General features: G+C 42.9%; 1 protein-coding gene across 1 annotated transcript in view; it reads left to right on the forward strand.

Annotated features, from left to right (window-relative positions):
- Positions 1–3,223: 3,223 nt before the first annotated feature.
- Positions 3,224–14,446, forward strand: part of FAM184A (family with sequence similarity 184 member A) — a gene marked incomplete at both ends in the record, with an annotated part of 74,882 nt that continues 63,659 nt past the window's right edge. The window contains one exon of the mRNA XM_082305654.1: positions 3,224–3,391. Coding sequence (XP_082161780.1) covers positions 3,224–3,391 — 168 coding nt within the window. The remainder of the gene's footprint in view (positions 3,392–14,446) is intronic.

The raw sequence follows: 14,446 nt of genomic DNA on the forward strand, positions 1-14,446 counted from the left end.
TGTATGTCACTCATGTAAGCCCGTGTTAATAGAGACGCTAAAGGTTTCACTGTATGACTTTCACAACAACGATATGCATCAACAGCCCTGCCTCCTTCCATTGCCTTTTGCACCCTTCAGCAAACCCACAGCACTGCCTCGTCATTTGCCTCTGGGTGGCCTCAGCCCAAGCCCTGGGAGACCTTTGCACCTACAGATCCTGCTACGCTGACAAGACATGAAATCCCACCAAGGAAAAAAAGCACGACGGCCCTGACTCTTCTGCTGCATAAAGCCTCTCTTCAGCAGCAACCTTGAAGAAAACAGGCTCTATGCTACACACGCAGACCTGAATGGAAAAGAGGTTCTTGGCAGTCACCACCTGAGCTCTAAAAGCATAAAATGTGCAAAGAGAAGCTTGAGAACAATTTAAATATGAAAACTACTACTAAAAGGCACATGAAATATTGACAAGGAATATTTAATCACTTTTTCGATTTAAAAGCACCTAGACAAAACTTGGTATTTAGCAACTCAGTACAAGGAGGAGACAAAAATTAAACATATTTGACTGTTTTGTCCCAGCAGATATAAGTCACTTCAAAATGCTTCAAAACAATGATTTGGGGCCAATATGAACCACAACAAATATGCATACTCCTCAGAAGAAACTGAAAAAATAAAACAGCGAGGCTTTTTGTCTCAGAAAAAAAGCTGATAAATCCAAACCGCTCTAATTTATTTGAAAAATAAGTCTATCCAAAATATTTAAAATGTGTAGATTAAAACGAAAATACTACTTTCTGTAACTTTTGACATTTCTAGGAGCAATAATAAATTGAGCCAGCCACTCCTTAATATCAGAGGCATTACTAGGTACGCTAAAGGAAGTGCCCTTTTGCACAAGAATTAAGAAGCTTGCTTAAGGTCACACAATCAGCCAGACACAACCATTAACTGTAACCAAGTCTTCACAATCAGTCTACTGCTTTAATTAGTAGCTTGACCTTCCTAGACATGAAAATTCACAGTCTCCTCTGCCACTGAATTATTTTTTAATTTGATCAAACCGAATTAAGTTTGTGCTATTCATGGACGTCATCTATGGACACAGATTTGATACAGATGCTCCCAATATTCTTTCTTCCCCTTGTATTTCATCTGTATGACTCACTGCCTGGGTAGGCACCATCTGTCCTTTGTTCTCTGTTGCCAGAATGGACCACTTCAGAAGGGGGGGGAGCGGCTGAGGTGGGGGGGGGGAAATGAGCATCAGAATTTCCTGAGCAATGCAAATTCTGAGCTTAAGGCAACACAGCTACTTAAAGACTGGGATTAAATCACCGTTTAGACTCCTTGCTATTCAAAACAATTTGGGTTTATTACTTCTTTCAATATAAGACTCTCTTTCCAGAACCTCAGTAGTTCTTCTGGCCCATTTCTGAACACCTTGCAAGCGTGCCGACACACGGAAATTACAGACCCCAGACCTTGATGCAAGTGTTTCTGTTGTACTCTCACAAACACTCGGTGCAAAAGTAGCAACATCTAATTGTACCTTCTGGTTAATGTCCCATCTATACATCAAAGAATTCCATTTGCCCCACGACCTCGGGCTTGCACTGGCAGCTCATGTTGAGTTGGCTGTTTACTGTACTATATGAGCATGAATCTCTACAAGCAAGACACACTGCTCTGTAAGATGGATCTCCTCCTATAATTTACTATTCCATCTATTTCTATAATTTGCAAATTCTAAGTAATACTTTTCTCCATGCCCTTGCTGAGAACAAGAGATTTAGCCGTGTATTTTTGTAGTTTACCTCTTTGATATTTCTGCCTACAAAGAATGCAAGAAAAGATTTTTTTAGAGCAGAAAAAAAAAAAAGGCAGTAAAAAGAGAAACTACTCAACAGAGAGTACCAAGGACTCTGTAAAAGATGAGTGCAGAGGCTGTTAATCAGGAAATCAAATGTGTCCAACCACATTAATACATATATGTTCTCACAAGGCCAGAGCCTAGCAAAGAGACATGAAGTTGTTAAAGAGGGTGGCTATTCTCAGGAGCTGCACAGGGTGGAAGCAGGAGCAGAGCGCAAGCTGAGGGACGCACTAAGTGCAGCTGCGAACTCCTCCTGGCAGGGACCTCGGCCCCGGCTCAGCCCACGGGCCCGCAGCCGCGGCTGCAGAGCCGGTGCCTGCAGCACCGGGCGAGCCCGGCCAGCCCAAGCGACCGCCTCCCCCCTCACCGGCCGGGTCACCCCGCCGTCTGTGGGCGCCCTGTTGCTTCTTCCCCCAAAACCCGAACTAACTGTGCCGTCAAGTGCTTATCTGATTTACTGCCTACTTCAATTTTAAGATGCTACTTGCCCCTGCCACCCAGCGCCGTGAGAAAACGGCCCTTACTCCGCCGCAGCCCGGTGCGCACCCAGGGGCCAGCGCCACCTCGCCCGCGCTCCTCGCGGCACGGCACGGCACGGCACCGCACGGCACGGCCCCCCCGCGGCCTGGAGCAGCCCTGGCGCCCTTCCCCGGGGGGCTCTGCCCTAGCCCCCGCCCCCGCCCCGGCACCCACTGCATTTTCAGGGCCCGCCGTGAGGAGAAGGTTCAGGCGGTTGCCGTAGGTGCCCCACAGAGGGGCGACCCTGCCCAAAACCTGTGCCCCGTGCCCCCCTCCCTCCCTGCCCAAGCCGGCGGCGGCCGCGGCGCCCGCGCTGGGGAAGGGGCTCTCTCCGCCCCCGCCGGCAGGAGCGGCCCGCAGCCCGCTAACGCCTCCCGGCGCCGCCGCCAACGTAAGGGGGGAGGCGAGGCCCCGCGGGCCGGCGCGGCCGCGCTGCTCGGGAGGCGGGGAGGCTGCGGGCGGGCGCGCGGGAGGGCGGGGCTGGCGAGTGACGCGGGGCTGCGCGGCGTAAACAGCCCAGCGGCAGCCCGGCAACCGGGCACGGCCGCCACGCCGCCACCGCCGCTCCCCCCGGCCTCCGGCCGCCCGAGGGCCGGACCGACCGGAGCGGGGAGCGGAGAGGCTGGCGCCGCTTCGGGCAGCGGCCCTGAGGGGCTGACGCCGCAGCCCGGCGCGGCTGGTGCGGACGGCGGCAGTAGGAAGCGCCCGAGGCCGGTCCCGGGGCGGGAGGAGCCGCCTCGGGCAGCGCTTCGCGGCCGAGGCGCCCTCGGCGCGGCTCCCCGGTAAGGCCGGTGCCGGCGGAGCCCGAGCGGCGGCGGCGGGGGCCGGGGCCGGGCGGTGAAGATGGCGACCCCGGGGATGGGCTGGCAGCAGCCGCAGCACAGCTACGGCGGCGGCTCCGCGCCCGGCGCGGGAAAACTCGGCTCCGGCTCAGGCCAGGGAGGGCCGGGCGCCGAGCACAGCCCGGACCTGCACTTCAAAATGAGCAAGAAGATTGCCCAGCTCACGAAGGTGAGGGAGCGACCTCCCCGCCGGGCAGCGGGAGGCGCGCCGGGTCCTCCGCCGCCTTTCACTTCTCCCGCTTTTGTTTCGTTCCCTTCGCTTCCCGCCGTCACCTCGGCAGAGACGGGGCCGGAGAGAGGCCGGCTCTCGGGGGGGATGTTAAATCCGGGTGAGATGCGGCCGGGGCCGGAGGCCGGGGCCGGGGCCGGAGCGGCCGCCTTGCCCCGGGAGCAGCCTCGGTCCCGGGGGGCCGGGGGCGCTGCGGGGAGCGCCGCGGCGGGCCGCGAGCCTGGGGCCGGCAGCAGCGGGCCCGGGAGCCGAACCCTCCGGGCAGGGCGCCGCGGTACCGCTCCCCGGTCAGGTGTGCCCGCGTCCCGCTGAGCGCAGGCGGGTGTGGGGCTGCGTGGGAGGTGAGCCCTGGCTGCTAGGCTGGCATTTGCTGTGTAGTCTGGGCAAATTGTCGCTTCTCTTCTAGCTCTTTTGTAAGCCGTTCTCTGCGCCTTTTGAAATAGAGACGTTAAAGCGATGCTTGCTCTCCTTTTGCTGAAGAGAACTACTGTTATTTAAGGTGTCTGGTAATATCTTAAATGCCTGAGACGGTGAGGGCGAAGTGTGAGAATATCTCTGGTCTTGTATTGCTGATTGAACAGTTTTCATTCTATCATCGCCCCTATAGAAAATACACGCTATCTTTGTTAAAGGCTGCGGTCAAACTACAAGGTGTTTTAAAAGCATATCATTAAGGCTGGTAGGCCCCGTGTTTCAGATGTGATTGTAGCTGTGATTTACCTAGAATAACTTAAAAAAATGCTTTGGTGCTGTAATCTCTCCTGTATGACGCTCAAGCCATAGGTGAATAGCAACGTTTAGGAAATGAAAGGCAGATTATCTTTGTTAAAGTGAAAGCAGAATAAATAATTTCTGTCAAGAATTACATAGCTAAAACATTTAAAGGTAATTCAAAAGCACTGTGGGAACTGCTAGTATTCTTCAAATATATGCTAAAATGGACGAAGGTGACATTTCATTGGAACTAAGAATGAAGAGAATGAAGACTGCTGGCAGTGTCACAGTGGAGGCAGTTCATATTTATGCACAGCTGATGCACCGTCCACAAGTTAAAAATCATATTTATTGTGGCACACGTACACCTTAATGTATTGGAAAACTAATGACTGAAGGGTATTTTGTCTTGTCTTTGAATTCAGACTCCAGTTTCTTTATATGTTAACATTGGTGGAACTAAAATTGTAATTTCATAAGGAGAAAAGTAGAATTAAAGTAAGCTGAAGAATCACTTTAGTTTTACTCCATGTGCATGCAAGTTATGGATTCATACTCAGTGACTTTTTTGCCTCAGTCTTCACTGGCAAGTGCTCAAGCCGCACTGCCCAAGTTGCAGAAGGCAAAGGCAGGGACTGGGAGAATGAAGAACCGCCCAGTGTAGGAGAAGATCAGGTTCAAGACCACCTAAGGAACCTGAAGGTGCACAAGTCCATGGGACCTGATGAGATGGCATCCGCAGGTCCTGAGGGAACTGGTGGATGAAGTTGCTAAGCTACTATCCATCTCATTTGAGAAGTCATGGCAGTCCAGTGAAGTTCCCGCTGACTGGAAAAGGGGAAACAACCCCCATTTTTAAAAGGGGAAAAAAGGAAGACCCAGGGAACTACAAGCCAGTCAGTCTCACCTCTGTGCCCGGCAAGATCATGGAGCAGATTCTCTTGGAAGCTATTCTAAGGCATATGGAAAATAAGGATGTGATTGGTGACAGCCAACATGGCTTCACTAAGGGCAAATCTTGCCTGGCAAATTTGGTGGCCCTCTACAATGGGGTTACAGCATTGGTGGATAAGGGAAGAGCAACTGACGTTGTCTGCCTGGACTTGTGCAAAGCATTTGACGCTGTCCCGCGCGGCATCTTTGTCTCTAAATTGGAGAGACATGGATTTGACGGATGGACCACTGGTAGATAAGGAATTGGCTGGATGGTCGCACTCATAGAATCATAGAATCGTTGAGGTTGGAAAAGACCCTTAAGATCATCGAGTCCAACCATTAACCTATCACTGCCAATTCCACCACTAAACCATGTCCTTGAGCACCACTCAAAGAGTTGTGGTCAATGACTCGATGTCCAAGTGGAGATCAGTGACAAGTAGCATTCCTCAGGGGTTGGTGTTGGGACCAATGCTGTTTAACATCTTTGTTGGTGGACAGTGGGATTGAGTGCACCCTCAACAAGTTTGCTGATGACACCAAGCTGTGTGGTGCGGTGGACACGCTGGAGGGAAAGCATGCCATCCAGAGGGACCTTGACAGGCTGGAGAAGTTCAACAACGCCAAGTGCAAGGTCCTGCACATGAGTCGGGGCAGTCCCAGGCACAAATACAGGCTGGGCAGAGAATGGATTGAGAGCAGCCCTGAGGAGAAGGATTTGAGGGTGTTGGTTGATGAGAAGCTCAACACAACCCAACAATATGCGCTTGCAGCCCAGAAAGCCGACCGTGTCCTGGGCTGCATAAAAAGAAGTGTGGCCAACAGGTTGAGGGAGGTGATTCTGCCCCTCTACTTTGCTCTGGTGAGACCCCACCTGGAGTACTGAGTTCAGCTCTGGAGTCCCCAACATAAGAAGGATGTGGACTTGTTGGAGCAGGTCCAGAGGAGGGCCACAAAGATGATCAGAGGGGTGGAGCACCTCTCTTATGAAGACAGGCTGAGAGAGTTGGAGTTGTTCAGCCTGGAGAAGAGAAGGCTGTGGGGAGACCTTATAGCAGCCTTCCAGTACCTGAAGGGGGCCTACAAGAAAGCTGGAGAGGGACTTTCCACAAGGGTCCATAGTGGTAGGACAAGGGGTAATGGCTCCAAACTGAAAGAGGGTAGATTTACATTAGATATAAGGAAGCAGTTCTTTACTATGAGGGTGGTGAGGCAGTGGAACAGGTCGCCCAGAGAAGCTGTGGATGCCCCATCCCTGGAAGTGTTCAAGGCCAGGCTGGGTGGGGCTTTGGGCAACGTGGTCAAGGGGAAGGTGTCCCTGCCCATGGCAGGGGGGTTGGAACCAGATGATCTTTAAGGTTCCTTCCAACCCAAACCATCCTATGATTCAATGATTATAAAGATATTGGTACAGACTTGTGTTCCCTGAAAGGTGCAAAAAGCACCTGGAGACCATAAATGTACTTTGGAATTACCTTAAGGCACAGTGCCTATGCAAAGTAATGCTTTCAAAGAATAATTTTTATTTGTATGTGTGTGTGTACTTTGATATATTTCCTTTTCTTTCTCTAGGAATTTGCCTAGCAGTTTATAGTTGATTTCAGAAACAGTGTTCCACTTGTTGTGAAGTCATTTGTGTATACCCACGAGTTCCACATCACTGGGCATGTGCCCTGTGCTCTCTGAGTTATTACGTGTTGGATGTCTTGAGGTGGATGTGAGTTAAATATGGATTTAAATGTGTGGTGCTGGAATATTTTGAACTTCTGTATTGGAGAACAGAGAGAGTGAAAGTAAATACTGTGGTTTTTCATAAGTTTTTTTTAAGATCCATGGGAGAGTTCTTCTAAAATTCTAGAAGTTGTGGGCATGTCTGTCCTGCCAAAGGCTTCAGAGTAGTGCAAATAAAAGCCATGAGTTGTCTTCTGCTTGTGTATTTAAAAAATCCTGTAAACTATGTGCTCCTACAAGAAATTTACATGTGAATTGGACTGTTGGAGGACTGGATTCTTGTATTTGTTTCTCAGTGACTTGCAGATTCTGGTGATAGTTTAGTTTGTGTGTTTGTGTTCTGTTTTCAAGTTTTAGGGATAAAACTTGGAAAATCAGTTGATTTTTGTACTGACAGAAGGTTTGGAGTGAAGAACAGCATTTTTAGGTGTAAAACAGGATGAGTAATAAAAATACTTCTATTGCAGCTATTGCAACAATAAAGAAAGTATTCTATAGCATTAATTTCACTGAGGTAGAGATGCAAATTTTGGCAGTTTTCTAATTAGAGAGCTTGGGTCCTACACTTCTGTTTGTTACTTGACCTTTCAGAAAGGGAGGCTTAAAAGAACTGTAGAAACTTCTGGGTAAAGGATAATCTAAACTGTCTAACCTGCTCTAGAATCTGAAGCCTGATTTGATCGATGGCTGAAGAAATTAATCCTTGAGAAAGTACTCCAGCTATAGCGTAAAAATATAAACACGATACTTAATATCTGTAAGCAAGAGTTGACTGTCAGAGAAGAATTAACTTCACTTTGCAGAAGATTTCTGGAAATAAGCTGATGTGAAAGATATTGGGATATTTCTATTCAGGTATTTGGACCAAATTCCGCTGTTCTGGCTTTGTCAAATGCTTACTGACTTGTGTGTGTAGAATTCCTCCTCAGTAATCTAGGAGCTTCTTATTAAGAATACCACTTCTTAATTGTGCTTCTCAAATTGTTTAATGTCTTTATATATAAAGACACTTCTCACACACCTTCCAACTGTTTTCCCCATTTATTTGTCTTCCAACTCTTCTCTGAGACTGCCTTGAAGATACATTAAGTCTCTCAGTGGATTTAGAGCTGAAGTCAGGTGCTTTACCAGGTCGAAACAAACCCACCAATATGGTGTAGTAAAAGGAAATCTAAATATGCATGGGGCACTGCCAAAGGGATACACATAGTTAAGTTATCCAGTTATTTTGTTATTTAAGTTATTTTGTCTTCTGACAAAAGGAATGTGACTCAATACTTTATTTTTGCCTATCCTTGTACAGTTTGTATTATAAGCTGTGAGTAGCAGCAGAAGAAAATGCTTCCTCCACAGAAGATGCAGGTCACTCATGAAGTAAATGTAAAATTCCAAAATTAGGATTCCTCTGTTATGTTTTCACATTACGTAGAGACAATCTGATGTTTCAGTCAAAACAGTACAGGAACACAAAGAAAAAGGTGAAATTTTTTTAATAACCAGATTTAATCAGTAGTTCAGAGTGAGGCAAAATAAGATATAAATCCATTTCACTAAGCACAAGACTTCTGAAGTGCTTAACTATATTTTTACTTTTTTTTGGGGGGGGGGAGACTTACTTGATTTAACTTTAATATGCTTAATTCACAGGGGAAGGTAAAACAAGCAGTTAGAAATGCAGCTTTAAAAAAATAAGATGATACTCCATGTCATGTTTAAAGACTGCAGTAAATTGTAACTGAAGCAATTTTAGGTCTTCCTCTTCAGTATAAGCGCCTTATTTTTAGGCGTTTTGAAAGATCTGTGTACCAGTTTGGGGATATAGTAGCATCTGACACAAAGATTAAAGCCAGCAAGAAATAAACTGTGATTACGAGATTGCATATATGTGTTTGTGCTACTGCATGCTGGAGTGCTAATGTAGTGTTGAATTATGCCTCCTGCAGATGAAAATATGCATATATATTTTATCAGTTTGCATAACACAACTGCAACAGAAAACAAAAAGCAAGTTGCTGCTATGCTTACATCAGTAGGGGAGAATGGGATTAGTTTTTCCAGTTGTCAGAAGAGTACAAGTTCAAGGGTTTTTTTTTTTTTGTGTGTGTGTGTGCATGTGCTGTAGTTTGCAGCTTGAGCATTTGTGATTGAGAAATCCGTATCCTAAATGTGTCTACAAAGTCTGTTCTGCAAGCTTTGTGACAGCAACATAAATCTTTGACTTTTATGGAATAACCGCATGATCTGCGCTGGGATTGTGCAATGAGTCTTCAGCGTTGATTTGGTTGCGTGATATTGGGTGCAGAAATTTTATATTAACTGGAAGAAGAGTCTGTAAGTGCCATGCAGATGATACATACCCTACAATGATCGTTTCTATCTATTTAATAAAAAGAAAAAAACTGTACAAAACTCTGACGTTTTCCCTTGGTACATGCTGAGAGCTCGATAGTTCAGTTCTGGAAAGGTTCCAAAAAACTCAGCTAGTTCAAAGACCAAGGCAACAAAGTTATCCAAGGCACAGCTCCTTCAGTAAACAAGAAACTAGAATCTGGGACTCCGGAGTCCTGAGTTCTGTTCTCAACTCTGCCATCAGCTGCTTGTATAAATTTGGGAAACTGCTTTTTAAAAAAAAAGAAAAAAATAAATTTCTCCTTTGTTTTCCTTTCTGTCTTCCTGCATTAAGAGAGCAGAGTACTTAGAGAATAGATGCTAATATAGTGAGTTGCTTGGGGATGTAGACAGTAAATTTATTTCAAAGAATAAAGAACAAATTTGATGATCTTTAATTCAGATGCTTATGCTTCTTATTGTGTGGACTTTCTTGCTGGAATGGTTAAAAGTTTCCCTCAGCTATTGCAGAACGCAGTGCTATGGAAGTAAGAGCTATAGGGTTTAAGTTATATTAATGATTCTTAACAAAAGGTTTCCAGTGAAATTTTGTCAGTTTTTATTTGGTAGTATTCTGCCTCAGGAAACAAAACAACTGAACCTCTAGCAGAAGGTTCATGGTGCATAGGATTATAAGAAAACTTAAAAGAAGAGCCCTTAAAAATAAGGAAGAAATGAGAATCTAAAAAACCCTGTAGAACTGTTTTGATGTTAGCTGTCATCATGTGGTAGTTGATGCCCTTAACAGTTTTGTAAAAACTTGGGTTTTAGTTTTTTAAGCAACCTTATGTCGTCTCTCCAATGTGTGTTAACATTGGCAGCAGGCCAGTATTTGCTAACAGTTCTAGGATTGCATGAAAAGAACTGAAATTTTGAGGCGGGTGTGATTTGAATACATATTTGAATGTCAAAATTTCTGCATGTGCTTCTGACTGGTAATGTGGGAATAAATGTTATGTTTTGTTATTGCATAAAAACAGTTTTCAAGGACTAGAAGATATGAAAATGTAATATTAGCTATCCAATTATTTTACATTTCTCTGGAGATACGTAATTTTCGTTTGTGTTAATTATTCCAAAGATAGCTGAGGTAAGTCCTCTAAGAAGGGAGAGACTGAAGATAGGAACTGCGAAAGTTAGAGAGCTAATATTTCTTAAGCAGGTATCTTGAGAGTTTTCTTTTTTTATTCATGCTAGCGTAATCTGTCCATCTTCCCTTTCTGACTCTGTCCATGCGGTGTTCTTACTGTGTCCTTGTTCTGCAGTAGTTATGGTCTTAGTGAGGGATATTCACAGCAGAGGAATTTTCTGTACCCATGATGGTATAAAGACAAAGATGGGACTGGGTAAAAATGGCATGTCTTTAATACCATCTGGTACGGTTCAGAAGATCTAAGTAGGGCTTTCAAGCTCTCAAAATCTTCTTCAGACCTTAAATAAAATCAGCAGTTATTGTCTTTATCTGAATACTTGCTAATTGAAGCACTTTAGAATTGCTTTAAAGTAGCTGTGGCTTCTAATTCAGACCTGAAGAGGTCTTTCTTACCTTCCATGTTTTGTAGGACAAAAATTATGGAATTTGGTGGTTTAGTTAAGATGTTCTTTGTCTTGGAAAGAAGACATCAGGGATCTTGGGGGGGCGGAAGTTGACAGTCCTGATACGAAGTCTGTGAACTCTTACTTAATGCTGTTTTTTCCCAAGCAGGACCAGGTGAAAAAGTTAATTATTCTGATACTTTGAAGACCTCTGGACCGTGTACCACTACCTCAAATGCTTCTTCCATTCATTATCATTGCACACCTATAAGGTGTGACTGCAGGAGTGCTATATAGACCTGATAAGGGTATATTTTAGAGCTCAGGGTTGTGGTATGTGCAAATTAGGTCAATGATTTTACAGTCTTTTGTCATAAGACATCAAGAAGAAAGGAGTAAGACAAGAATGAAATATTTTTAATATTAAAAAAGAAATTACTCAAATGAAATTCCTTTCCTCTCCACCCGCATAGTCTTAATAATTGACTACTAACTTGGAGTTCTTCTGAGACCACTGGCAGCTTAATGTTCTAAAGATATTTTCTGTAATGCGTGTAATTGAAAGTGTGATGTTGAAAAACTGATCACACGTTCACATAAGCTACTAGTGTAAAATGCCTCTTTAATATGCTCGTGTGTTTTGGGGTTTTGGTTGTGCCCCCCCCCCATTTTACAAACATCCAAAAGAATAATCAAAATGAAGAGACAAATAAATTGAGGGAGAGGATGAATAATATGACATGGTTTAGTGGTGGATTTGGCAGTGTTAGGTTTACGGTTGGACTTGATGATCTTAAGGGTCTTTTCCAACCTAAATGATTCTATGGTTCTATCTGTATCCTCTTGCTCTATGCTTATTCTTATTTATTGCTATAATTAAATAATATGGAATTACAAGGAGCTGGAAAACTGTTAGGTGTTATCACTCTGATGTGTCCGTCAGCTGTTAAATCTGATACATCAGCACATTAAGGATATTTAAAGAAAACCTGAAAGATGAGGATTTTAGTACAAATTTCAATATTATCAACATGTCAAAATTTAAAAAGAAGAAAGAACATGCAGGCCATAAATGAATCCTGTTACAACAACATCCATAAAGTTTAAAATCTGTCAACCGTTAGCTGCTTTTTACATATGATGATATAAATCCTATGAAAAAATTAAGTAATATTTGAAATTTAATTTGATTTTGGGTTTTTTTACTGCTGTTTTTACAGTTTTCAGGTAAGTACTGCATTATGAGAGAAGGCTTTTGCTCTTATCTTGATTTAAATCAAGAAAAATCAAGAAAGTGCCAGTTCAGAGTTAAGAACATAATACTGAAATGCTTTGCTCTGGATGCTGAAGTTGTAAACAGGAGAGTTTTTTATGTGTATTTGAAAAAGAAAATCAATGATTGAACTCTATGTAATTGTACAACGTATTTATAGATTAATTTCTTTGTACACTTGTAAACTAGCATGGACACAGCACTTTGAAGTACTCAATCCTGCAAGGATTTTTGGTTTGTCAAGTCTTACAAAAATGTATCAGCAGAAGACAGTTTTGTTTTGTTTTGTTTTGGTTTTTTTTTGTATGTGGAATACCATGAAAATGCAAAGAAGCTGTTTCAAAATGATGAGTCTTACCACTTTAGAAGAAGTCAGACTGCAATTTAATCTTAGTCATAGTGTTTCTGTACTTTCTTCAAACACTGTAAAACTGTATTTAGTAACAGCATTGTTTGTATTTGGACATTTCTGTATTGTCATGCAACCTGTTGGTCACACATACTTTTATTTTTTTAGTGTCTAGAAGTACAATTAGATGCATACTGCATCTAATATATGTGTAGAAATATTATTTGTGAGAAGTTGTTGTATTGGTGCAGTAACTTCCAGCCTTAAGTTGCTTCTAACCACTGAAAATCTTTCAGTATGTCATTCTCTAAACTCGGGCTTTGGCTTTAATAAAAATAGTAATTTTGTCAGTGACACTATTGTTTCCCCAGCCCACTCTCCAAGTTTCCACAGAAAACTTCACTCTTCTGTTAACTGTGTGGAGGAGGGGGGGCATTGCCTTAAATAGTCACTAACTTTTTCTTACTGTTTGCAGGCTTACTGCTAAATAAACCCAGCAAATCTCAACATAACATTATGAAATCAGATGTGTATGTCTCTTGGCTGATAGAAGTTTGGCAGTAGTAAGCTAGGCTTCTATGTATTCTTTTAATGACTGATGTCATACCACTAACCAAAGGCATTGCATTTCAAAAATAACCAGAAGAAATAAAAACAGTCTAAAGCTATTCACCATCTTGTCCCACTTAATGCATATTACCTGGTTCTGTTCCCTTGGTCAGGCTTTTTTAACTGATTCTAGAAGGCTATGAGGAAGAACAACCTTTTGCTGAGATTGTCACTTGGTTAGGCTCAAAATGACAGCCTTTAAAAATAGCTACTGTTAAAAAGTTCGTGAAGTCCTTCTTGTTTAAGATGCGCCTGTTAAATGAAAGACAACCTTTTAGCTAAAAGAAGAATTATGAAGTGATTATAAGAAATACTTGCCTCGTATTTTTATTTTAATGAGATTAAAGTAATCTTTCGAGCCAGTTTCCTAAAATTTCATTTCTAGAAACCTGAATTGTAATGTGTTTCGAAGACAGGTGTGATATAATCCAGAGATTTTTAATTGAACAATGTTTTTGCTCACAATGTGACTGAAAGCTATAACTTTTAGTAAAGGGTGTCTGGCACTGCCTTCTCGGATCTTGTGTTTTGCAGTATGGATGCTGATGTGTTTGGATAGGTTGTACTAAAATGTATTTCACTAATCTACTATGACTATCTTTGTCCTTTTAAAATTTGACAAATGAAAATAGTGGTAAATTATTTCTGTAATAAAGATTAGGGAAAAGGACTTGAATTTTTTAATTATTTATATGCCTTGGGTAATTGCATGTCTAGGTTTCACACTTTAAAAAATAGAGTTTATTTGTAGCTGGTAGTAACAAGTTATCAAGGATATGTTTACAGGCTAAAAAAAAAATTTTGAAACACCTTGAAAAACTATGTATGTCTGTCTGTCTAACATTAACCTGTATTGCCAGCATAAGTAATGTATACTACTTATATTACTTATTTAAAAAAACAAACAAACAAACAAACAAACAAAAACCCCTTTGTGTTGTGCCACTGAGTGGTAAAACTTCATTTGAAATTTTTTTTTCCATTATTTTGATTGGGTTGTTCACTAGCTTTCCATATTATATCTGACATTATAGCATTAACTTATGGTTCCATTAAGTTCCTATGTCATTAAAATCAGTCAGTCTTTTTTGGTTTTTCCTTTTTTTTTTTTTTGTTTTTTTTTTTGGTCTTAAAAGCATATGGCCGTTTGCTTTATGCTGAGATAGAATTTGCAAAAATGTGTCTTAAAGCAGAGACTGGACTTAGACATGAAGAGCAGTTTGTGTTCTCTGAGCTGGTCTGGGAACATTCTGTGGCCGTTCTCTCTCCTCCAGTGATTCTTGTCTTGCCTTTCTTTATTTCCATGCTCTGCTTCATGCTTTGCCGTGTGTACCTTTTCAATCTACAGTGTATACCATTCACAGTTTGGTGTATTGGGTATATTTTGCCTTACCTCCAAATACCTAATGCATGAGATTGTAGTTCTTGTCATTTATGTTTGGGCAGACGCTGCTATATT

This window comes from Platalea leucorodia (assembly GCF_965183815.1).
Source record: "Platalea leucorodia genome assembly, chromosome: 3".
Lineage (NCBI taxonomy): Eukaryota > Metazoa > Chordata > Aves > Pelecaniformes > Threskiornithidae > Platalea > Platalea leucorodia.